Source organism: Lethenteron reissneri, chromosome 20 (genome assembly GCF_015708825.2).
Source record: "Lethenteron reissneri isolate LAM-NWPU_2019-01 chromosome 20, ASM1570882v1, whole genome shotgun sequence".
NCBI classification, from domain to species: domain Eukaryota; kingdom Metazoa; phylum Chordata; class Hyperoartia; order Petromyzontiformes; family Petromyzontidae; genus Lethenteron; species Lethenteron reissneri.
Window position 1 is genome coordinate 3,780,957 of NC_083798.1, and position 26,019 is coordinate 3,806,975.

The following is a 26,019-nucleotide window of genomic DNA, read 5'->3' on the forward strand; positions in this document are numbered from 1 at the left end:
GAAATTTAGACTGGCGCACAACAACATCTTTGACAAATGATATCTGAACCTGGCCCGGGCCCTCTTGTCATCAACTTTCACTGACCATTGTGGCAAAACAATCCACTGTGACCAACACAGTTTTGGTGAAGGCTTCATCTAACATTGGATTGACAAGGGGCTTTACGTCATTATTATTATTATGCAATGCATTTTTTATATGAATGGTTGTCAAAGAATGTTGAGAATGAGATATATTTTTTAAAGCCACCAACAGTGTTATGATTACTCTTTGGTTCTTTCGGTAAAGTAACATGACTTTACCTGAAAGAACCAAAGAGTAATTCCTGCAGTCACGAAAGCTTCTAATCTAGTGGTATGATTCAATTTAATCAGTGTCGTTGCCATGGTGGTCATCAGTTCGATCTCCTGGCATAAGGGTTGAAGCAATGGGAAAGTTTATGAACCCCCACGCCCCCTCCCACATCTAGAGGGGATCTCGAGAGAGAGCATCCTTCAGCAAAGGGCCTTCCGCCAACAGTGGCGTGAGCAAAATATGTCACGGCTGCTCCTTTACCCTTTCACAGTTTTAAGTTGATCAAAGATAAATGCTTTGTAAATAAACGTAAGCCTACACGCTTTAAAAAAAAACAGGTCCTGTTTTCCAAACCTTTACGATTGCCTGTTTTGAAACAGGTGCTGAAAGTGGTATTGGTAAATATATAAATCACGCGAACGCCGAGTATTTCCGTCGTGAGTGACACCCAGGGTATTAGGCGATCCAATGAAGGAAACCTGCCTTGAGGCCCACGGCGGTGTATGCTGTCGATCGCCGTGTGGCTGCTGGTGGTGGGGGTGTTGGGGGGCCATTTCTCTCAGGTGCTGTCACCGGACGAGAAACATGGCCCCACCATTAGGAACACGAGGGCAAGAAGGGGCGAGCGTAGAATGATCGCCATTCGTCTTTCCTTTGCCGTGAAAAAGTTAAAAACCCCGGCTCAAGTAAGCCATGCGCTGTTGTTGACCAATTTCTCTGACAAAAACCCGGAGGGACAGACTGAGAGGCTGGTGGCCCATTCCGTAAAGCGATAATGCATCATATTTATGCTGCCATCCATTGTATGTTTGCAGTGGCTCCACACAAGAGAAGGGTTCTTGCCACCAGTACCACGACTGGCCTGAGATGTGCGCTGCCACTTTGTTAACAGTGCCCAGCTCCAGTTAATGTATATATGTTTACAGCCTCAAATTAGAACAGGTTCATTGTGGAAAACGTTTAATCCAGTGGCGAGATGTTATCTCCCTCACCTGGTATACAGGAGGTCATGGGTTCGATCCCGACTCTGACTATGCCTGTATGTTTGGAGTTTGAATGTTCTCCCTGTGGTCACGTGGATTTTTCTCCGGGTCCTCCGGTTTTTCCCTCCACATTTAGAAACATGCGTTGAGAGTATTTGGCTGCTATTTATTTAGACGTGATAAGCCACTTCGCTGAGCTATCATTTGTGGTCGCTTCTAAAAAAGAGCTACATAGCTCATTTGGCCTTACCTGGTAAAATAAAAACATAGTTTTAAAAGTAATCGTAGAATAATGTCTTGCATCTTGAGTTTTACAATCTCATCATCATCATCCATGGTCGATCATTTGCTCGACAAAGGCCTCAGTCAAGCCACCACCATCTCTGACGACCCTGCAAGATAATTATTTACCCAGAACCTACACACAAGCCATGTAATTGCTCAATTTTCTCCGTGGAAGTACTTTGGGATGCGTTACGTTCCTCGGCTGCCATTTTTGACATTATTCTTGACCGTCGGCCATCATCCCGTCCAGCATTTTCTCCCCATGGCCAATCCGACGTGTTAGAAGACAAGAACGCTTGGAGAAAACCTCTCATGTATAAGTAGACAACATAAAGAATACTGCAGGCAAGTTGGTCGCCTCATTGATGTATTGTCATCTTCTGACAAACTTGTCACGTAGCTGCTTGAGAGTTTCAATTACGATAATGTCTCTACCAACCCACAAAACTCACCTCCAAAGGGCTGGGTGGTATGCCTTTGCCACCATGCCTAGCGACAAGGTTAATGGCATAATCTAGCAGTGGGTCACAGAGGTCCCCAAATCCTTGCGCACAACTGGGAGTCCACTAATGCATGCACAGAACACGGTGTGCTCTTACCTGCAAATGATGCCGCTTTGCATAGGAGTCATCACCTGTTCCTACTATCCTTTTCAACTGCTTCACCTTTTGTATATATGAATGTATGTTGAACTTCTTTTGCACCCTACATAGCCAACCGTGCTAATCGGGGGTACGGGAAAGGACAACAAGCTAAATACAAAAAAGCAGTTCTAAATAAATTCGTTTTCATTATATATTTAAAAGCGCATGGCTCCAGTGGCTTTCTAATATCGGAATGAAGAGTGTCCCACATGGCAGCAGAAGCACATCTGAAAGCACGCGATGCAGTAACCGTCTTCGTTCGATGGCTAGCCAAAAGCTACTACTGCGAGGATGACTGGCGTTCGCGTGATGGTTTGTGTTCCTTGACGAGATTATTCACCCTGAAGTGAACGTCCATCCGTTAATGGGGCACATCACCGAGTTCCCGGTCAACTTGATTGCATGGGCGGCAGGAGCTCTCTGAAGCGCGCCAACATTCGGTCAGGCATGACACTGGATGTTCCTGTAATCACATAGTGGCAGTAAGCAGACGTGATGGGACAGCCTGTCCACTGCGATGTTGGCAGGCGGCAGCAAGGAGGGGCCCATCTGCCACAACATTGACGTTCCTTTAAGGGTTGCGTTGGACTTTTTACATTTTCATCCGTCTGAAGGGGGAGGTGAACCGGGCAGTTCGTGAAGAAAAAGCAGCGACTGAAATGCCTTCCTATGAATTATAACCTGTTACACGTGGTACTAATGCAATATGTATAGTAATAATAATAATACAGCAGCAATAACATAATATATTAAGCTATACTTGGAAATTTTAAATCATACATACTGTTAAAAATGTAAGGTTCAGCCCTGCAATTACTTGTTTACACCATTGCTGGTGGAAGGTCCTCCATAAGAGGGAGCTCAATAGAGCCCCTTTGGAGGGTATCTTAGGCTACTCCTCCAAGTTTGCCAGACATCTTGGAAGACTTGGGAGTAACCACATTTTACCCCACCACGCTCGACATGCCGAACAGGGGGGGATTTAAAAAAGAAAAAAAGAAACTTGGCCATTCATTGAACTGCTGCACCAGAAGTTTGACTCGAACTGGCAACCTCTAGATCAGCGGTCGGGAACCTATGGCTCGCGAGCCATATATGGCTCTTCCAGTGACGGCATATGGCTCCCAGACAATTTTGAGTTGAAAAAAATAATAATAATGAAAAAACAAAAAATCCGTTTGGAACTGATTTTAACATACTTGTGATATTGTTTAATAATACTGTGTCATTTTAAAGTGAACAGAAATTAGTTTTGAAGATAAATTTCACGGGTCACGCCTGCATGAAGCTCAACCTCACCACGTATGAACCAGACTACAAGGCCATCAGCAAAACCATGCAGCACCAGAAGTCGCATTAAAAGTAAGACATATTTAATTTATTATACGTTAAAAATACTATATGGCTCTCAATGAAATATATTTAGAAATATTTGGCTTTTATGGCTCTCCCAGTCAAAAAGGTTCCCGACCCCTGCCCTAGTTTACAAATTCAGTGTACTAACCATCTCACCATGGCAGCAATTCCGTACACACATGCATAGTACATAAATTAATTTATATGGAATTTCATTGCTGGATTAGGGCTGGCTCCCAAATGACACTAGTGCCAGAACAATGTTGGCGTGAGAAAGGAAACACTCTGACTCTGCGATCACATGTATATGGCAAAAAAAAACATAACTTTCTAAATAGATATTCACTATGATTCTAAAAACACTCTCCGTTAGTTCATGTGGAGCAGCACGAGTTTAAGTCAACGTGCTGAAAAATATTCATTACTACTCAGCAGCGTGGCCAGGGACTTGCTTGGGAATTTTATAAGAGAACATTTATTGCATTTAGCAAAGCAACGACTTCACAGCTTCCGCTTTGTCTATCACAATCTGGAGAGCTTGTGTTGGTGAAGCAGTTTCGATTTAAAGCTTTCGTGACTGCAGGGATTCATCTTCTTGGTTCTTTCAGTAAAGTCACGTAGAAGGGAAATAATAAAATAATAAATAATAAACCATAATAAAATAATAAAATAAGCTTTTTTCTTTTATGTTTTATTTTAATTTTGGAGCTTTCGTGACTGCAGGAATTATTCTTTGGTTTTTTCGGTAAAGGCACGTATAAAAATAAAATAATAAATTAAATAATAGCATACGACGTTTCGATTGCAACACAAGCAATCATCATCAGGTATAATGAAATAGCGACATAGAATATAACCAGAAAACTATAGACAGACATATAAGCAGACAGATATCACCAAGATACATAGAGAGAGCAACCCAGGTACAGAGAGAGGTGATCGTCTCTGTGGGGTGGCCTTAAATAGACAGAGGGGGGCGGAGGCAGAGAGAGGGAGGGGGTAGGGAAAACATTTACATGTCAATGAGTACGAAGGGAGGGGAGTAAGGTAAGCAGGCTTAGAGGGAGACAGAACACACTAAATTAAATAACCTAGCAAAGTATCGAAATGTTATGTCGATACTTTGCTAGGTTATTTAATTTAAATAACCTAGCAAAGTATCGAAATGTTATGTCGATTCTTTGCTAGGTTATTTAATTTAGTGTGTTCTGTCTCCCTCTAAGCCTGCTTACCTTACTCCCCTCCCTTCGTACTCATTGACATGTAAATGTTTTCCCTACCCCCTCCCTCTCTCTGCCTCCGCCCCCCTCTGTCTATTTAAGGCCACCCCACAGAGACGATCACCTCTCTCTGTACCTGGGTTGCTCTCTCTATGTATCTTGGTGATATCTGTCTGCTTATATGTCTGTCTATAGTTTTCTGGTTATATTCTATGTCGCTATTTCATTATACCTGATGATGATTGCTTGTGTTGCAATCGAAACGTCGTATGCTATTATTTAATTTATTATTTTATTTTTATACGTGACTTTACCGAAAAAACCAAAGAATATGTTTTATTTTTTATTTTATTATATCCCTTCTACGTGACTTTACCGAAAGAACCAAGAAGTTGGTGAAGCAGATCATGCGAGAATAACCCATTAACTGATTGCTTCGGAATGACCTCATCTCACGTAATTATCACGGACATCAATCAATATGCTTTAAGCACAAATGGATATCTATTGTTTTATTAAGAACACTAGATCACTCGAGTCTCAGGTTAAATAACGTCATGCAATATGTGTGACTTTGCTCTGACCTTTGACCATGGAGGTAGAGTAGAAGTAAAGCCGTGAAGCCCGTGGTAGAGCAGTATAGCGACCAGATTCACAATTAGAGGTTAGACATTCAAATCCTGACTGGGGATCGACTCAGCCCTTCTTTTCTCTCAGGACAATAAAATTAATATCGCTTTGTAGGAAGGTCAACAGTAGTTGTTCTCCGAAGAGACTCGCCCCTCGCCAAAGTAATGTGGAATTTCCACCACTGGCTTAAGGGTGTGAACAGGAGATGGACGTTGCCCAATGCATCATTGAGCAGGAAACAACTTTGACTTTGACTCTTGGCTTCATGAATTGCATTGCTAAATAGCTAAAAAGTACATTTTCTATAATGTCATATGTATATTGCATAGATGGATATGTGTAAATGGTTGGATTTTCTGGCAGTGCTAACTATTGTAGTATGTATCTGTTTTCGGTTTGTGTTCATTTGTATACATAATCTCCCATCGCATGATCCTGTGCAAGCTGAAAAAGCCACATGCCCTTTGAGGTCTCACCTACTAAAACATAAAGCTTTTATCACGTACCAGTATATTTTATCGCTGAAATAATTGCACGCGTAAATCAATGCAGTTCTGTTGGTCGTTTCATTTTATGATCAATGGGAATACCGATGTGCCGCCAACTTGAATCATTCAGTGGGAGAAGCACCCTTCACATAGTGAATGTGTTTTGCTTAGCCAAAATTGTAATTGTAAGCACAAAAAAAACAAGCTTAAACACGATGTTACTCTCGCATAGGCATAACACGTGATAAGTTATGCCGCACGCGTTCCCACAGCAGCCCCTTCACTGATTAACCACCCATCTGTGCCTCCCTGTTGAGCGGAAATAACGTCGTGGCTGTGCTTAAATGTTTAATTTGCATTAATAATGCATGTCATTTGCTTGGTGGCATGGCGGTCCAACATGTTGCGTTAACCCGACCCCTGAATTGAGTGTGTTTGGAAGGTGTTTGTGAAGTGCTACTTCGACTACAACCCGGAGGATGACCAGCTGATTCCGTGCAAGGAGGCAGGCATGCGTTTCAACCGCGGGGACATCCTGCAGATCGTGAGCCAAGAGGACCCAGACTGGTGGCAGGTAAAAGTGCCAATGCGCAGATATTGACGATGGTCACGATGATGTGCTTTACTTACGCAGAAGAAGCCCCGATCAGCATGCCACATTGAGATCAAACCAGATGGGTACTATGGTTAAGTGGGCCCTGTTCACAAATTGAAGGTCGCAGGCTTAAATCTTGATTGGGTACTGACAAGTAGGGTACCCTTATTGCTCCAGTAACATTATCAAACTTGACTGGCCCCTGCCATAAAAACATTTAAATTCTTGATTGGGGTTTGACCAAGTTGCTTAACACTCAACTTACCTGATGACTAGACTGGCCCCTGCAATAGGAATGTGGAATTTGCACCACTGGTTCCGTACTCAAGAAGTTTGCGCTGCTCCACACTTATTTGACCGTGGACTTTTTTGTTAGCAAGTATTCCTCATTGAGTCATTTTTGTGTGTTGTCCAGAAATTTAGAGATGGGGTTTCTGTGTTACCATCTCAGAGATCGTGACACCCAACTTGCTTTGTTGTCACCTTGTCAGAAGAAGGCAATAGAGCAACTCGTTTTCTGACCTATCTGTAGATATTCGTGTTTGTCTTATCATATACATAGGGCGTCTACAGGTATTGTCATTTCCTCCCAGGTGTAAAAATATTCATTCAGCCGGTCCCCATACATCTCAGTGCCAGACGCTCATGCAAACGAAACTTGAGACTCGATGTGGGTTCCTGGATGAATAGAATGAATATTTGGTGCAACAGGCACACCCTGGATGTTACCGGGCATCCATGGAAATCTGAGAGCAGATGCTCAGAGCTGAACTTTCCATGCTTCACAAACCATTCCATACTCTAGTGTCTGCCATGATGCAAATGCCAGCTGTTGGGCTCATAAATGATTAACGGTGGATGTGGGTGGTAGCCGTCGGACAAATTCTGCTTTTCTCCTTGCCAAGGAATGGCATTAACTCTTCATCGTTAGACTTAATGCCAAGAAGAAATTCACCTAATATTTCTAGAGTTTTGTAAAAGATACGAATTTCAGAAATACACAATTCAATCCTTATCTCTAAACCGCAATACGAGTGGTTCTAGAAGTAATATCAGAGGCCAAGCCTGGTTGGAGCCATCCCTGTTAATCAACACTCGAGACAAAAATTGGGTGGTCACATACACATGTGTGTGCATTGAACTGCCAGGAGATGGTGGTGTGGCAAATGGGTTCATTCACCTGTGTGTGCGAACTACGTTGTCGAATCTCTTCGTGTGTGTGTGTGTGTGTGCGGTGACGAGGCCGAGTGGCTCACTGCAAAGGTTCATGGTTCGAATCCAGCGGTCGCCCTGGTTACCACTGCGGGTGTACTGACCGTAGTGATAATACTACCCGCCGTCTGCTTCGCTCGCAGAGGATGTTAAAGATCGCGTGGCAATAATTCGCAACAAGAGGCCATTTCACTCCCATCGTTCGTTTTTTTGTTCTTGTTGCACTGTTTGTTGTTGTTGTAACTTGCTGATCTGGTCTCTACTGGACATCTGTCAAAAATAACTTCGTAGTTAATCGGATTCCTCCAGATTAAATAAAGATGCTGATTTTTCTGACGATGCGAAAATAAAACAAATAACGTCGTAAATTGCTCATTTGGAATATGTATTGCAACAATCGCCCAATTACTGTGAAACCTTGGCAGGACACTTCTGAAAAAGAGTGATGAGGATTTCTGCACACCATCGTTTAATCCCCCACAAAGCCCTGCGTAGCAAGGGAATGGACAGACATCTCAACCTCCTGAAAAAGTATTGAAACTCAGAGAGGTTTTTTCAACATTTTTTGGCAGTGGCATGATAAGTGCATGGTAGACATTAAATGGTCAATATCCGTATCAGCTGCGGTCTCCTCTTTCCCCATTGAAATGTCAAAAGTATTTCTTCAAGGCTCAAAGGAGATCTCGAGTCACTGTGATTGTTGTGAATTTTTCTAAAGAGTGTGCACCAAGCAGCATATGTAATATACACCGGTTCATGATTCATGAAAAGAAGGTTACAACGAATAATATATGTTTTACCGCGAGAGGAGAAAAAAAAACTCGTGAAACTATTTTCATGAAATCAAAATGTAATGGAAAAACAACAGGGGTCTTATGCATATGATTGATTTAACAAAATATTTCATTGGCAACTTAAGTGCGGTTGATTCCACGCGATAGCGCACACAATTCTGCGACAGCAGCACCCTCTTGCCGCCGCTGTTGAACGGCTAAAAGCATTAGGGGTCTGAGTAGAGCCAACAATGGAAGAACAAGTTTGTGCATAGTTTACAAGCGGATTCACATCACCCATAATTTACCGTAGCCACGGCACTTTGGGCAGCAGGGTGCGGCTCGCACGCTGCCGCTGCTGCCGCTGCTGCTGCCCAGGATGTGAGGCACATCCTGCTGTCCCCGCACCCTGCTTCCCAACGACAGAAGTGTGCACTGCCTGCGTATTGAACTTCTTTCGCACCGTACGTAGCCAACCGTGCTAATCGGAGGTGCGCGGGAAGGACGATAAACTAAACACACGCAAAAAAACGAAACACTGTTTTGGATGCAACAACACTGAGCTGAGACATTTCAAGAACCTATCCCAGTGATTCTTTCTTTCAGCCCAATAAACAACAGTCCAAACAATGTCTAGCTTTAATATAATAATCTCAGAAATCCAATTGAGATCAAATATAAATATAGATTTTATATTGCACGCAATGAGTGGTCTCAGTGCACCAATCCATGGTGCTGTCTGGCCTGAAAAAAGCTTTAAATTCAAGTCCAAAGTATCCTGATCTCAAACCCAATTACAGACCCTCACATGAACCTCTCTTGATGCGGAAACTGTATCAAATGAGTGCCAAACTTTGAAGGCAACATCCCATCTGCTGGCTTTTTGTAAGTGACATTCTGTGTGATGTGGTTGGTTTTTTTCTTTCTTTCTCCATGTGTAAAGTGCCTGGGAAGTGACTCACAATTGCTACAATTTCTCTACACTGAGAAACCAAAGCCTTTTCTATATTCGGAAACAATGAGACATGTGCTGTGCACAACGACTGATGGTATTGGAGAGGCCCTCGTGCAGTTCGTTTCGAAAGGGATGTCGAGTTATGGGACAAAGGAAGAAGCGATTGAAAGTACCTTTATTCTGTTTCTGAGGCCAAGGAACGGTTCAAGTAAGTGTAAACATATGTCCATGATGTGCTTTTTGATACCAAGTAGTCACCGGATAACAAAGACAAAGATTCCCTGTGTAGCCTTCACAGACTGTTGGGGCAAGTGCTGCTAGCAAGAACCTTGGAAGCCCGGCATGGCACACGAGGGGGTAGGTGGCCAGCACCACGCCCGGCCGCCTTTGTCTCCCCAGTGGCGATGTTTTCACACTGCACCAGGTACTCATTTGAGCTTAGGTCGACCTAGGGGAGGCCAAGGAACGGTTCAAATAATTGTCACTGGCGGTGGCCGTGAGTGGGAATTGAACCCGGGTCACTGTAGCGCAGCGTGATAACCGCGACACTGCCGCTCCTCCGTCACGTATGCCTACTATATCAGTGACACCTACACGATACAGTAATTAACTTAACGTTGTGTAGCATTCGATTAGTTATCAGTCACCCTGCAATTACTTGGGACGTTTCGACACGTGGCGAGTATCACGCATTGTGTTTTTCTTGGTCTACATACATTTATACAGACGTCCTTGACTGGAATAATATATATATTTAAAGAGATGAATGAACCACAAAGACCGGTTTGGAAAGGTAGTTTTCACGTGGACTTTTTTTCAAGTTAATACTTGTCCGAATTTAATTCTGGATAATTAAATATGACCTCCTCAATAGCAATGGATGACAATCATTTTCTCTCTACCGTACATGTCCCTTAGGGGGAGAGGTAACGTCGTGTTTGGTGCACCACACCAAGCACCAGGCGACCCGAGTTTGATTCCGAACCACGTTTGACATCAGTGGTGACTGCTATCTGAGCCAATCCTGGGGCTTCCTTCATCAGCCCACACTGACCAGCGTGGTGACCAGGTCATATCATCCTCACCATCACCACAGTGTGACCAGGCTTTTATCCAGTAACGCATTGTAGTCAGTCTACGGCCTTTATTGAGTTGCGGCCACTACGTCTGCAAATTTGCGCGCATTACAAATTGAACTATTATTATTATTTATTACAGAACTGTAAAGAGATTAATGTTTTCCAGCACTATTTTTTCTAATAAGGAAAACTCTGAACCGCCTTTTGACTTTCTGAGTGCCATTCAGAACGAATCGTACCTGGTAAAAACAAACGAACGTTGCTGGGTTGTCTTACCTGCTTTGTATTTCATTTGAAGTATGTGTTGTGGCTGGTGGTGAAGTGCAAACTAGCACATTTTGTTGCCCTGGCTTGCAATATAGAACCATTTAATGGGAATCCTGTGATGCGATCTCGGCTTTTGCATTCCTGTCCGTCAGATCAAAAGTAAGCAATGAGGTCCAATTAAGTCTCTGGGAAACGTTTCCATCGTGCACCAGCTTCACAGCTCCATTCGTCCTTGTAGAACCCTTGCTGCAATCCAAAGCGTCCTCGGTCTTCCCCCATTTCTTGTTCGTTGTGCAGTGATACGCATCACCGTTTGTGGTGTACTTTCTCAGGTTTTTTCGGTAAAGTCACGTAAGTAAAACATTAAAAAAGTAAAATAAAATAAAAATCACGACGTTTCGGAGGCAACACAAGCTTCCGTCCTCAGGTGGGACCGTCACAGCCACGACAGCCTGTATCAAGTAAATTTACAGCCACGACAGCTGTATCAAGTAAAATTACTTGATACAGCTGTCGTGGCTGTGACGGTCCCACCTGAGGACGGAAGCTTGTGTTGCCTCCGAAACGTCGTGATTTTTATTTGATTTTATTTTACTTTTTTAATGTTTTACCTACGTGACTTTACCGAAATAACCTAAGAATATGAATCCTTGCAGTCACGAAAGCTTCAAATCTAGAATTAGTGTCCTTTCTCCTGCTAGCTTTCTTGATGTGTCTGTTCAAACCATCGCAGTCGTCTTTCCAGAAGCTTCTGTTGTAGCATTATTTATTCTCCTCGCCATTGCCTTACCACGTTTTCTCTTCAGTCTTGAAACTCTCACCATTCATCTTCACGAACTCATTTATACATCTTTTTTATTGTCAGCTTTATTCTTAGTCTATAATTCTTCATCTATATCATGCTATTGGCGTGATACTTGTCTCATATATTCTCAGTGTAAGTTTTTTGTTTCATCAAATTATCTTTAACCTCCCAAATATTGTCGCGTTTTCTGAATGCAGCAGCTAGTCTGCTTATTTCATGTTATGTAATCTCCGCAATGTCCACTCTTTGATACATATTTATATTTCTACATATTCGAGTTGGTCCTCTGAAATTTTGATCTTTACCTCTTCCTCTTATCTTCCATTATATATATTTACCGGTGTTTATCTTTATTCCAAATGTTATGATTTCCCCATATACCTTATCGATTATTCTCTATAGGTCCTCCTCGGATGGTTGAGTCAATATCATCCGCAAGGTTATTACAGGGTAATCGGTTATTTACCATCATCCCGTTCGGCATGACTTCCCCTGTGTCATCGCCCAATGCTCAAGTCACCAATGCTTCAAGTGACGAAAATGTAACAAATCTGACCAACAGCGTGCATCTTTCTTGTCTCACTCCAGCCTGTCTCCAGCTCCTCTCAGATATGAGGGGGGTGGGCGGGGGAGGAGGAGGGGGGGGCTGTTGTGTGGGGGCCCCCCCATAATAGTGAGTCACCACTGAGGAGAGTGGACTGGGTGTGCCAAAGGGGCATTTTGTGATGCAGGGCTCACCCATAGCTTCCTCTTAAGCAACGGCCCTGGCCTCAGTTGTAAAAAAATAATAAAGTTGAAAAAAACACGAAGAGGCCCAGGATCGGCGGGACCTGGACCGTTGTTTTTTTAAACGAAATATGAATTGTTACGCGAGACGAGTGTTTGTAGAAAATGTCAGCTCGTTGGGCTTCGAGGATATTAAGCGTCAAAGATGTGAAAGAATATAAACAGACAACAGGGAAAGTTCAATAAAAGGTGTGTAAATACCCCAGAACCATTCTGTCACCTTCTTCTGTCTTCTCACAGCATTCGTAGATCTGCTATAAGTGTTTATCTATCTGCTTGATCGGTAGCTTGGAGATGCCATGCATTTTCAAACCCCCGTCATGTTCATTTCTGAACATTATTGTTGCAGGTTCGGTTGGACCCAGTGTACTTCTCTGACATCAGTTTGATCCCAACACAGCTCATCTGTTCTATTTTATCCTGGTCGCAAACCCGGCCTGTTCCTCACGTCTGCGAACCACTTCATTCCCCTCTGCAATGTTTTGGGGGAATCCTATTTCAGGGGCGCTCATTGAACAGATTCCTCTGAAATTCTTGCAGATGTTTTCGTCTCTTTGCTTGCACATCATGTTGATGCTATTATCGTTTTCCCCCATTTGCTGAGCGTGCTTGCTTTCTAAATTGTATTCGATAGCTTGTGCATTGCTTCTACATTGTGTCTCTTGCCTGCCCGCAATGGTAATGTTGTCATTTCCTGGTGCCCGTTTCGTTTCCAAACTTTATATTGAGATCTGTACTACTTCTTCTAATAACGCCAGCATCTGCCGTCCTTCGTGAGTGCTGGTAAGCTCCTCCAGGGTTTCGTTTGATTCACTGGGTTCTACACAATCTACGGCTCTTCCCAAACAATATAGTCACAGCCAGTGCCGGATTAAGCTAGTGTGGGGCCTGTAGCATACGTTATAAAGGGGCCCTAAGTAAGCAAATGAAACACATAAATATTAAAACACAAATGTTTAACTTGCATAGTAAAGTTAGTGTATTTTTTTTTATTTGCTATGCAGACAGATACTACGGCAAATCGCTAACCTTAAACACCCAGTCGTTCATAAAAGTTGAAGGCAATATAGTACTTTAATAATAGAGCAAGTGCAGAATCACTGAACCGGAATTGATAGCTTCAAAGCATTTAGCGCGGGGTCCTTGAAAGTGTGGGGCCCGTAGCTACTACATATGTAGCTACTTTTGCTACTAGGCTAATCCGTCACTGGCCACTGCTCATTCTTTGTTCGACTGCTTTGCCTATTCTCGTTGTTTACCCCACAGCCATCTTAAACTCAAGTGTGACTCTCAGCTCTCCGAGCAGGTGTTTAATTAAGGAATATCATGCTCGCGACGATAAGTGTGATAATCATCTGCGTGTGGTAATGTCTGCCGCTGAGTGGGAAACCCACGTATCTCGAAAAGCTTTTGAACTTATTTACTCGATACCTTGTCCAGACTTGGCAAGTGATCCCAAAATAGAACACTGCAAATCTGATTAAGCACATTTCACCTGTATTGCATGCACATGCAATAAAAGAGAGTTGGTGTAATCTATTTTCCCCCAAGTTTGTTCTTGAGCATAACATAATTATTGTGTGGCTCGCCAAAAGCAATGCAATTTGCTATACGATTGGAAAGTCCACCATACATTATTCTTCATTCACGCCTAGATCTACACTGCAATGCATCTCTCTGAGTTATAAATACGTGTGTGTGTGTATGTACAGACACGCTCATACACACACTTTCATTATTGACTGAGGTTACTTGTAAGTTATACAGTATCACTAGTCTGGCTTGGTGGCTCAATTGATAGAGCGCTTCACTCGCGATCTGAAGCTGAGTTCTAATTATGCCAATCATCCTTAATCTCTCAATAATACAAGTGCAAGCTCGTGGGACATCGACATTTGTCATCCTTTGGAGAAACTGATCTCCCATGTGAGAGTGTGCCATTTTCGCTGTTGGCTTAAGGGCCTATGTTGGATACGAGCATCCACGCCATTGCCTGAATGAGTGAGGAGACACTTTGTTTTTTTGACATTCACGAGTAAAGCAAGCACGAGCGCTACCTGGAATCCAGTGCACTGTGATCATAAGTGTGATATACGCTGGCATTAGTCACACGTATTAGAGACATTCATAATGTTCTGAGATATGAGACACTGCAAGTGATCATAGAATATCAATTTAAAATGTTAAGAATATATACCTTCTAGATTTCACTTGATGCAGCTATCGTGCTGTGACGGTTCCACCTGAAGACAGAAGCTTGTGTTGCCTCCGAAACGTCGTGATTTTTATTTTACTTTTATTAATTTAAATTTTTTACCTACGTGACTTTATCGAAAAAAACTAAGAATATGAATATTATACCTATTTATTATACTTATTTATTATTACTATTGTTTACCCATGAAAGCCTCACTAAGTCGCACTTGACTATTTTGCGGGAGGGTCCTGCCGAGATTGTTGCAGTAAGGAGGCAATGATTGTGATTATTCCCAGTGTTATATCAGTGTACAAGTCAACATGGTGTGGCTTCCATTCAAAATTCCCCAGAATTGCATTGATGGATTACTTTTGTGATGGATTCTAGAGTTTCTCTCGGGAATTCTACAACGGAATATTTCTGCAAGAGGTTGGGATTCCATTGATATTCTATCAGGAACCTAGCTTAGCTAAGCTTTTGCCTATCTTAGCCAAGCATAGCTAATTCCACCTGGTTAGAATTGTGACCGAGGCCTATTCCAGGTGGCCAGAATCTCCTTTGAAATGTATTGCCGATGCCTCGTTTGTGGAAATTGATCTTACTCCACAATGAGTCTTGTCATGCCATTCAGGCAAACAGCTGAGGGCCCATTTTCTTGGTTCTTTCGGTAAAGTCACGTAGAATGGAAATAATAAAATAATACAAATAAAACATAATAAAATAATTCTCACGACGTTTCGGCCACAACGCAAGCAGCCGAAACGTCGTGAGAATTATTATGTTTTATTTTTATTATTTTATTATTTCCACTCTACGTGCCGTTACCGAAAGAACCAAGACGATGAATCCCTGCAGTCACGAAAGCTTTACATCGAAAAGCTGAGGGCCCGTGAGGAATTTGAGGCAGTATCAGATTCAGAAGTTATTTCCCACTGAGTAAATCCCATTGAGCCAAGAGGCTCTATTTCAAGGGTGGCTCGGCGGGCAGACAATACCAGCCCACCGGTATCGACCAGAATCGCCAATAACATGTCTGGCATTGGCTTTGGCCACACGTTTGCACGTTTCAATGGTGATTTTACTCGACATGTCACAGGCCCCAAGGGACCGCCATTCTTGCCTGAATGCCATGCCGCATGCAGTCAGGCCCCTTCACGATTCCACCGATCCAAGATCCCTAAAGGAATTATGTTTGATTCTAGGAATGAAATAGTGATTCCAGGTTAGATATTGTGAGATTCTCCAAGCTCCTATGGATAGCTATGCAATTTGGGAACTCACTAAAAGGTACAAGGCTCTGCTCATAAAAAAAATGCGAGTACATATCTTTTTTTATATCTCATGCAGCCAAAGAAATACCTTCTTTATATTACTGGTCCAATAGCTGCCAGTGATTTATTCCAACTTCAGAAATCATATTTGTACTTCATGCCTAGTGAAACACAACGCAGTTATGTGCCTCAGAGAGCTGATATTCCTTTTTACGCAGGCAGATAACACTCTTTCAAGGGCATTGCATGTGTCTCATAAACAGGGCTTAATATCATCTCATTGCCTTTTATTTGAGCTTGAGAATGTGTGCGTGTGCATGTATACATATGTAAAGTTACTTTACCGAGGGATTTTAAAGAGAAATTGTTTTTCACAGTTCGATAACCTTGGCAAAATGTATCTTGATACACAGCAGTTCATCATAATATTGCTACAGGGAGGGATGAACAAAACAGCAAAATAAATAATTAAATTGTGTGCATCGCGCTCAGCTGCACTTGTGCATATGAATGCATTTTAATGACGGTTTGATTTGCATTGTCAACACTTTAGAACTACATTCACAAATTATCTATCCCCCATTGCTGTGAGTATACAAATGAGGCACACACATTTACTGAAGGGAACCTCTTTGAAGGGTTAATGTTGTGTAGCTCGGCTAGCCATCAGACTGGGCAGCATGTGGTTAGAGTACACACCTCTCATTTGGAAGGTCATGAGCTCAAATCTAAATGTCGGGTTACATAAAAATTACCGTTTTGTAGAAAGTCAATTCCTTTGGAGAGAATAGCCTCCATGATGAGAATGTGGAATGTTTAGCATTAGTTCAGTGCCACCAACCACTGCCCAATTGAACGGTGGAGATGCTTTCACTCAGAGTTTGGTTAAGGAATCCAATTTAAACATGTTGTCTTTGAAATGCCTCCTTATAAATTAGTGAATATAGTATACCTTGTGGAAGTTGAGGGGCTTTGTGGCAGATATCGAGGTTTTCTACTGAAATGTGACTAATTTGAATCACACTGAACCTAAGGAATGGGAATCTGATTTAAATCATCCGTGAAAAAAATGTACGCGAGATGAAGCTCTAAATGTAATGTGCGCACGTCTGTATATTAATAAACATTTAAATACACTCACACTGATTTATGTAATGTACCGATCCAATTCATACCATGCATTGCTTGTACAATACATGAAAATTAATGTTGATGAGTGACTGGCCCAGAAAAGCAAGAGGCGGTAAATGACGCAGCTCATCAACTGACGCTAAAGCTGTGGCAATTTTGCGCCGCCGTACACAAAAAACACTTACATTAGAAATACAATGACACATACCCCCGCAAAAAAAAACACGCTTTTTGCTGAACAATGCACACGTGCGTTTATAAATCACAATTATGAACAAAGCAAATGTCGTGTACATATATTGCAGAGATTTACTTTGGCTAATAAAAACACCCAATTCCCCACTGATTCTATAAGCCATGTGGGCTTATTAAATCTTTAGAATGCACTGATTTTTTTTCTAAACCACCCACACATCACCACAGGTTGCGATTGTCATATATATTTCCTACATTTAGGCCGGCTTTGGCCATTTATAGCCATACATTTGAGTCAAATCTCCAAAAAGAACAGCGAAAGCACAGCAGTCAAGTAAAAGTGCCACTCTGCTCCAACAAACAATGGGGCATTGTCATCTCCATTGGTAGCCCTGAGCCAGTGGTGAAAATTACAGACGGTCATGGCAGCGGTAAGTCACTTCATGGGATGCCCACCACTAACTTTCCATGAAGTGGCACTGAATGTATTTGGCCTGGTGAAATAATGGGCTGAGTTTGTCTCCACCCTTTCACGATTGTAACTCACAGATGCCAATTTGCGAAGTCAAATTCTGCAACCACAATCCCTCTCAGTCAGAAGTGCACTGCTGCCAGGTTTCACAGTGAATGCCTCTTTGCTGCCGATCAAACTCTGAATTAATTTCAGGCCACTCAGAAGCAAGACCATCTGCAGGAGATTCTCGCCTCTCGTTGAGTGTAATTCTCAAGTCGTCACCCTGCACCCACTGGTCTCACATAATCACCATTTTGACATCAACAAGTGCATTTCATTATTATAATGGTTCGTGTTTGATGATTACTCGGAGGAGCAAGGCCAGCGCTTCCACCAGCATATGCTGGACTTTGAACGCCGCTACCAAGGACAGTATAACGAGCACATGATGGGAGACTTCATTTGGGGGCTGATTCGTGAAAGTGATTTACAGTATAATCGTAAATCTCGAAAAACGACTCGCTTCTAAATTTTTTGTAGTCATTTTTGTTTTACTTTAGTATAAATACATGTTAATTTTGATTAATATGGTTTTTTTTGCTGACATTATGTGAACGAAAAGACACATATTCGCCTGTTTTCCCATTTAAAATAGGTACATTTCTAAATATCACTGTCTTGGTCACAAAAAGCAAAGTTTGTGGGGAATAATAGGCATTTTCTAGACTTTTTAGGCACAAGCAATTACGAAATAACACATACTCCCCAGGAACAAAAATTGTGTTACATAGTGTTATCATTACATTCCCATGATAGTTGAAAACGATACAATTATAAGATGGGTCCGTTGATTGTTTTTTTTACTTGTAATTAACAGGAAGAAACAACGTTGGCATTTTAAATTAGTTTCACGATGTTGGTTGTGTTTATACAATGCTAATTAGAAGTAAAAATGGGGGTTTTTACTGTCACTCAGAGAAAATGAATAGAGTAGCTCTACGCTTCAGCCACCTGAAGTATCTCAGGGTGTCTCTTTTCACCTGCATTATGTTCCGACTGTTGATACTATAAAACCAAACTTCATGACATTGAATTTCGATTTAAAGCTTTCTTGACTGCAGGGATTCATCTTCTTGGTTCTTTCGGTAAAGTCACGTAGAAGGAAAATAATAAAATAATAAAAATAAAACATAATAAAATAATTCTCACGACATTTCGGCCACAACGCAAGCAGCCGGCAGCCGGCTGCTTGCGTTGTGGCCGAAACGTCGTGAGAATTATTTTATTATGTTTTATTTTTATTATTTTCCTTCTACGTGACTTTACCGAAAGAACCAAGTTCATGACATTGGTAACATACAGTATTACTCTCACCATGCCTGTGACATACATACATATATACTGTATGTACGTACAAAGATGTATCGACCTGGGCAGTAAACCTGCATTGAGTATGTAAAGGTAGGAACTGTGCAGGGTAATTAGCAGAGGCCAAGCGTGTTTGTTGGTTCTGATCCTCAGAATCAATCTCTTCTCTGTCTATTCGCAAGAGATTGAATCGATAAAACGTGACAACAAAGCCACGTGTGGTCATGTCACGGAGGCTGTCCCACAGGTGCAACATGTTCAGTGGCTGGTTTAGTGAGACTGGGGATGGTGACATCTATCAGGTGCTCCCGCAAACTGCCCGCAAGCTTTCTCTGGGTTTCATCAATGTACACGCAAGAGTCGCAGTCGCACACATCGCTCGTGACACAAGCGAACTTGCGTCTCGCATGTAAATGTCCCCTTGATATCTGCGCAAAGGTGGGACCGATGACACGTGCGCGAGTTTGCTTGGCATTCACGGTAAACGTCAACCATGCGCCAAAAGCTGTTTGAGCATTCCGCGTTGTTCAGAGTGATGTTCGACATTCTGCCGAGAGCTTTGATATTCGGTCCCTGAAGAATCTCCTGGTACGTGGAGTGAATTGTCGGACATCATTACAAACAACTCGTGCTGTGACCCAAAAGGCACTTTGGGGAGATAGACGGCACAACCGCAAACATCGACGCAGTCGTGTTTAAGAGCCGTACATTTTTCTGCGCTGCCTATGCTAAAACTAAGATGTGGTTATTTGGTATTCTTAAGATTTAGTGGAATTGTTCGGGAGTGATGAAGAAAAACAAAGGGTAAATGATTGGAAGAAATGTCCACAGTTGACACGAGCATCTGCCTTGTTGCTGGAGTCTCAGGGGGCCCTCGACATCATCACGGGGGGAAGGAAGCCTAAAAAAAACAAGCAGAAATTAGGCTGCTGAAATCGTGCAGCGGTGTCAGGAAGTATCAATTCGGTGACAGGGCAGCCTCATGGCTCATTGTCAGTTGTCAAGACAGATATGTTTCCCACGGTCACAGTTGCCTATGCCTAGACAACTCAAGACGGCACTTCAGCCTCATCATAAATCCAGCAACAGGCACGTCTCACACAGTAAAAGTCATGCGCAACCAATAAGTTGTGGCAATTCCACATTTTAATTGCCAGACTTGACTCTCTGATGATATTTCCCTCGATTTTACATTATGCATTGCCATGGGGAGTCCGGAAGTAAATTCAATAACGGAGTCAATAACTCAATAATAACTTCAAACGTAGCGTTCCTCTGCGGAATTGGCGATCGTCTCCACGGTTGTATTTGTACTCCGTAAATTGCATGTGCGTGTGTTGTGTTGTTGTGTTTTTATTTTATTTTGTGGCAGATGGCATTTGTGAATTTAGAATGTACATGCCTGTCACGTGGGATTACTACCTGTCACCTCCATGCATTTGCCCAGACAGCCCGGAAATGTTCATGAATGTATCTCGGTGGCAGGGCAACCCAAAAAAGCGAGACAGCCGTTGCATCTAAATCTGTGTGAAATGCAATTTAGATGGCGGCTTAAGGGTATACGAAGGAGGGTGAAACTTTTCTCGTATTTTTTTCCTGGGATGGTGACACGCAACCTGGAATACCACGCTATGGATGAGGGGTTGGTGCATCACTCAGAGATTGGCACGTGTGGTCATGCCTCCTACAAGGGTCACAGATTAGCCTGTGGAAAATTATACAGGAAGCAGGTTGCTGACCTAACTCTGGATATGTGAACAATATTCCCCTGATAAGTGAGAGTTCCTTCCTAGTTTTGTTTACGTTGGAAAAGAAAATTCAATTATGCATTTCAAATTTATCCAAAGCAGTACATGCCTGAAAAAGTCACGAGATTTAGTAAGGCTTTGGCTAGATAAATCACTGTTATTAACCTATTATTCCTTCTCGTAGATTTTTATGTGAGCAACAATTTTATCCCACATTTACGATGTATGAAAGATATGAATTTGGAGAAAACTGATACTTAGCTACTTACTTCATTTTCATTACTTATTTAGTGTGGATCATTGAGGCAGTACAAAAACATCCGACTTAAAGCCACAATGAGGGAGGTGCCTTTCAAACAGCAGCAGCTACAACTGATGCAATAAACAGCTATTCATAATAATCATCGCAACGAGTCTGGACATCAATCAAGGAAATGTCATCTACGAAATGTGAGGCAATGCGGTGAATGATGGGTGAGACAGAGTTGAAACATTGAAATGACCCTGAATCATTTCTTTAATTTCCTTAGATCTCTCTTGAAAGGGACATGTCTTAGTTGGCTATCGGCTACTTAGAAATATAATTTTTACTTTTTAGCCAGCTTATAGCCTTTTAAGAATCATCCAATATTAAAAAAAACATGTGTCCTTGCTCATTTCAATCAAGAGAGGATAATGTACTTTTTATTTCTAACAGTTTTTGTGGAGCCACAATATCTAAATGATTCCACTGTAGAGATACGAACACCTGCCACACATCAGTGGAACTTACACCACTGGCTTAGGACCATGGATGCTGAGATATGGCGATACTACGATATATCGCACGATACAAGGTCCACAATAATTGTATCATCCGTTTTGCAAAAGTTAATTGTAGCATGATTATCGTTCCTCGAATAATTATTTGAAAAAATTCTTTCAAAAATATGTTTTAAATGACAAACACCAGCCCGTTATCTAGAATAATTGATGGCATAGCAGTTATATCATGCATTCGTTTGTGTAGTTCATATGTTTATTGTGTGATTGAAAATGTGTGTGTTATGAGTGCAGTCGACTGTAACGTACAAGTGACTAAAATACCAATGACAGGTTTACGTTGATTGAATTCCAGTTAAATAACTTTTCAGCAAGCTTTATTCTTACCGCATGTACAGCAAGAGCACAAAAAATAACAATACAATTGCAAACTCCGATTGTACGTTACAGGAAACTGTTTTCATGATAATTATCGTATCTACAAATGTAGATTGTATCGTATCATGAAAAAAATTAACCCGTAAAAACAAAATTTTTCACTATATGCGTGGCATCGGTTTTATTTTATTATTCATTTCTGTTTTTCTTGAGTAAAAGTTTCATTTTTATCACATTGGTATTTTTAATTAAATATGAAAAAAAATTTCCTAAAAAGTGGAAAAATTTTGAATTTTTTTTTCATGAAAATAAATTGTCACGCACAACGAGTCTGTGTGCAAAATGTCAACTCGATTGGATCACGGGAAGTGGGTTAAAAAACGACTGAAAGATTTGCACGGTCGTAAGCGCGCAAGCAAGCAAGCAAGTGAACTTAATATAAAGGATTTAATAAAGGATTTAAAAATACATCGCAACAACCCCATTTAGCACTGAGGTCAGCACTTAGGACATAAACACTGCTCTGTGTTTGAGCAGAAAGACATTTACAATCTTTAAATTGTTTCTTATATATATCGGATATAAGCTATATTGCCGATAGCCTCCTTAAGTTATTATTGTTATTCTGTGAATCCTTGCAGAACAGATGACGCTAGCTAGTTTTATGAGCAACCTATTAGCAACTCCGATTAGCACGGTTGGCTAGGTATGGTGCGAAAGAAGTTCAACATACATTTCTACATCGAATACAAAGCGCTGCATTTAGAGATACGCAAGGATCTTCCTTATTTCAGACGTACATCTTGAGACAAATCGGGCTGCATGGGTGAATGGACAGACGGACGGACGGATGATGATGATGATGTGATGGTGTTAAAGCGCGGATGTCAGCAAGCTGGCGCGTTGCCCGACAGCCCCCGTGCGCGTTGTCAGCAGCAAGCGGGGCAAGCTTGCTTGTGATTCTGACGAGCGGTCTGCTCTGTGATTCTGACGAGCGGTCTGCTCTGTGATTCTGACGAGCGGTCTGCTTTGTGCGAGGCAGGCGCTGAAGGTGAAGGATGGAGGCAGTGCCGGGCTCATTCCCAGCCAAACGCTGGAGGAGAAGAGGAAAGCTTACGTGAGGCACGAGTGGGACTACACGGGCGTATCTGGTGAGCATCCGCACCGAGAATTAGCGCGGTTGGCTACGTACGGTGTGAAAGAAGTTCAACATACAGGCACTCCTCTACTTACGAACATTCGAATTTCGAACTTTCAGAGATACGAACAAACCTGCCCGTATGTCCAGTTGGCTGTCCGGGCCGAGAGTCGTAAGTTCGACCGCCACGCAATAGATGACGGTGGTGACATCTACATCTGCGGAACGTGAAGAACCAGTGGCATCTACATCTACAGGAGATTATACAACTTTTAAAGCCATTCCCCGTATTTAGTGTACATGCCGTAGAACATGTTTGTAATAGACAGGAGTAAAGTTGGACTTACGAACAAATCGACTTACGAACAGACCTCTGGAACATAAATCGTTCGTATGTAGAATCCCTGTACACACATACAGGCGACAGAAGGCACATTGCATTTTAACGATATTATCACGTGTCAATTCTGTGAGGGCAATGTTTTATAATAAACTTTGTTACGTTATGTTATATTATTTTCACAAATTATGTTAAAGGTCCTCTCTTTCACGTGAATTGACGTTCACATTTCCATTGCGCGAGTGTTTTTTTTTTCAAACTGACAAAAAATATTCTGTCCAGGTTATTAATCCTCCAAAAGTCGAGAAAAGCAAGTTTGGTAACACCACAACACCACCGTTTCACAGTCACATACAGCACCACCACCGTCACAGTCACACACAGCACCACCACCGTCACAGTCACACACAGCACCACCGTCACAGTCACACACAGCACCACCACCGTCACAGTCACAGTCAAAGATCCCCCGTATAGCCTTAACAGACTGTAGGGGCAAGTGCTGTTAGCAAGCACCTATAAAGGCCGGAACGGTACACGAGGGGGTGGGTGGCCAGCACCACGCCCGACCGCCTTTGTCTCCCCAGTGGTGATGTTTACTCACTGCACCAGGTACTCATTTCAGGCTGAGTCGACCTAGGGGAGGCCCAGGACCGGTTCAGATAATCGTCACTGGTGTTGGCCGTGAGCGGGAATCGAACCCGGATCGCCAGGTTCATAGCGCAGCATGCTAGCCGCTACACTACCGTCACAGTCACACACAGACACACACACACACAGACACACACACACAGACACACACACACACAGACACACACAGCACCACCACCGTCACACAGTCACACACAGCACCACCACCGTCACACACACACACACAGACACACACACACAGCCACACACAGCACCACCACCGTTACACAGTCACAGTCACACTTCCACCGATGCATCACACAAAACTGTGGAGTGGCATCTCAAAATTGAATGTTTGTATGAAAAATCTAATTTATATTAAAATTGGCTCGTACCTCGCAAGTTGAGATGTGAATGTGTCTGTGTGTTTGTGCAAGGGCCATGAAACTGCCCAGCATAAATCCCTTGAATGAAAAAAGATTACGATTTACATTTTTGTGAAGTGTTAAGACACGGAAATGAAAACTTCCTGACATGTCAGTTGGATGATGGACCATTGCTTTTACCACTGGCTCCTGCACGGGGAGCAGAAATCAAACACACACACATATTATAATCGACAAAAGCAGAATAGATTTCAGCACACGTGTCTCGTATTCATCATTTGCTAAGAGCATTGTATATTGAGGGAGAGTGGGGGGAACACGTTTTCCTATTCGCGTATGGCGAAATAAATCTACGTACTCACGTATTCACACGGAACAGACACCATACATAACTAAAGGATCACAGTCCACACAGATACACGTGTAGGAATTGTCTTACCTGCCATTCCTGTACGTAGGGGGCTTTTGTAATGCCTTATTAATATCACACCCCCCCCCCCCTGCCTCTGACATTAATAATGTTGCATTGTGCAGGCACGTGTGTGTACAGATACAACTATGGCAATTATACATTAATCTCATTTAGAGCGAACATGATCGTGAACAAAATTCACTTATATGCCTTAAATGTCTTTTCTAGACTACGGTAATTATTACGAGTGTTTTAATCATACCTTGCGTCATACTATTCATGCAAGCCGGCCACATTAATTGCGTGATCGCCGACAATGGCTTGGCTGCTACTGTATAATGGGGCTGAGTAGGTTTTTGCCAGAGGCGCTGTCATACCCTTCTCGCTTAAGTCCATGTATCACAGTGCACGTACATTGTCTAATAGGCTCATTCCCTACATCATTCACCATTCGGTGACCAGGTCGTGCTCCAGAAAGTAGATATTGTCAGAGGGCATCTAATAAATATATGCATCTCAATTAAATATGCAGATACACGCATGTTGTGAATAATGATTCTCTTTGGCATAAAAAATATATATACATTTCATCGTGAATTTCAAAACGTTCCAAGCCACGCTTCACGATTGCGTCATGGCCGCAGACTTTCCGATCGTTTGTTTAATCGCCGAGATTTGGAACACGCTCTGGTCGACGGTATTGTCTGGGTCAGCTCCCTGATAGCACCAGAAAAATTCACAATGCATTGAAAATGTCTACATCTTTACGCACAAGAGTTATCGTGATCCCATGTCACAGCCAGATGGAGAGAGAGAGAGAGACGGGTGGAGCTAATGCATGCCCGTGTTCACCGTTAGTTGCAAAGCATCGAAATAAGAAAAATCAGGAATATCTCAAGTACACCATTGGAACCTCATTTGCCAGTAAAAATGAACTCGAACCATCTGGTCCAACACCATGCGAGACTAGGCTCTAAGGAAAGCTGTCTCGGGTGTGGACCAATCAACTTCAAGGACAGTGCATACATTATCAGAGTTATGTTTTTTGTTTGCATTATGACTGCAGGTATTGTGGTCTATGCAAACATGACTCCTTTGTAAAATATGTGTCAGTTTTGTTGCCAGATAAAATGGTAAAAAAAAAATTATAATATCTCAAGTAGCCACTCTCAAATGTAATATCTTGTTCGCAGCATACTCTTATTCATTTTAGTCCAGATCTCCACATTCAAAATA

General features: G+C 42.2%; 1 protein-coding gene across 2 annotated transcripts in view; it reads left to right on the forward strand.

Moving 5' to 3' along the window:
* The window catches only part of LOC133344607 (protein PALS2-like), a 220,602-nt gene that overhangs the window by 161,755 nt on the left and 32,828 nt on the right, over nucleotides 1–26,019 (forward strand). The window contains exons 6-7 of one of the 2 annotated variants that reach the window (XM_061554619.1): nucleotides 6,332–6,475; nucleotides 22,920–23,028. In XM_061554619.1, coding sequence (XP_061410603.1) covers nucleotides 6,332–6,475; nucleotides 22,920–23,028 — 253 coding nt within the window. The remainder of the gene's footprint in view (nucleotides 1–6,331; nucleotides 6,476–22,919; nucleotides 23,029–26,019) is intronic. The other variant, XM_061554620.1, reaches the window with a different exon arrangement.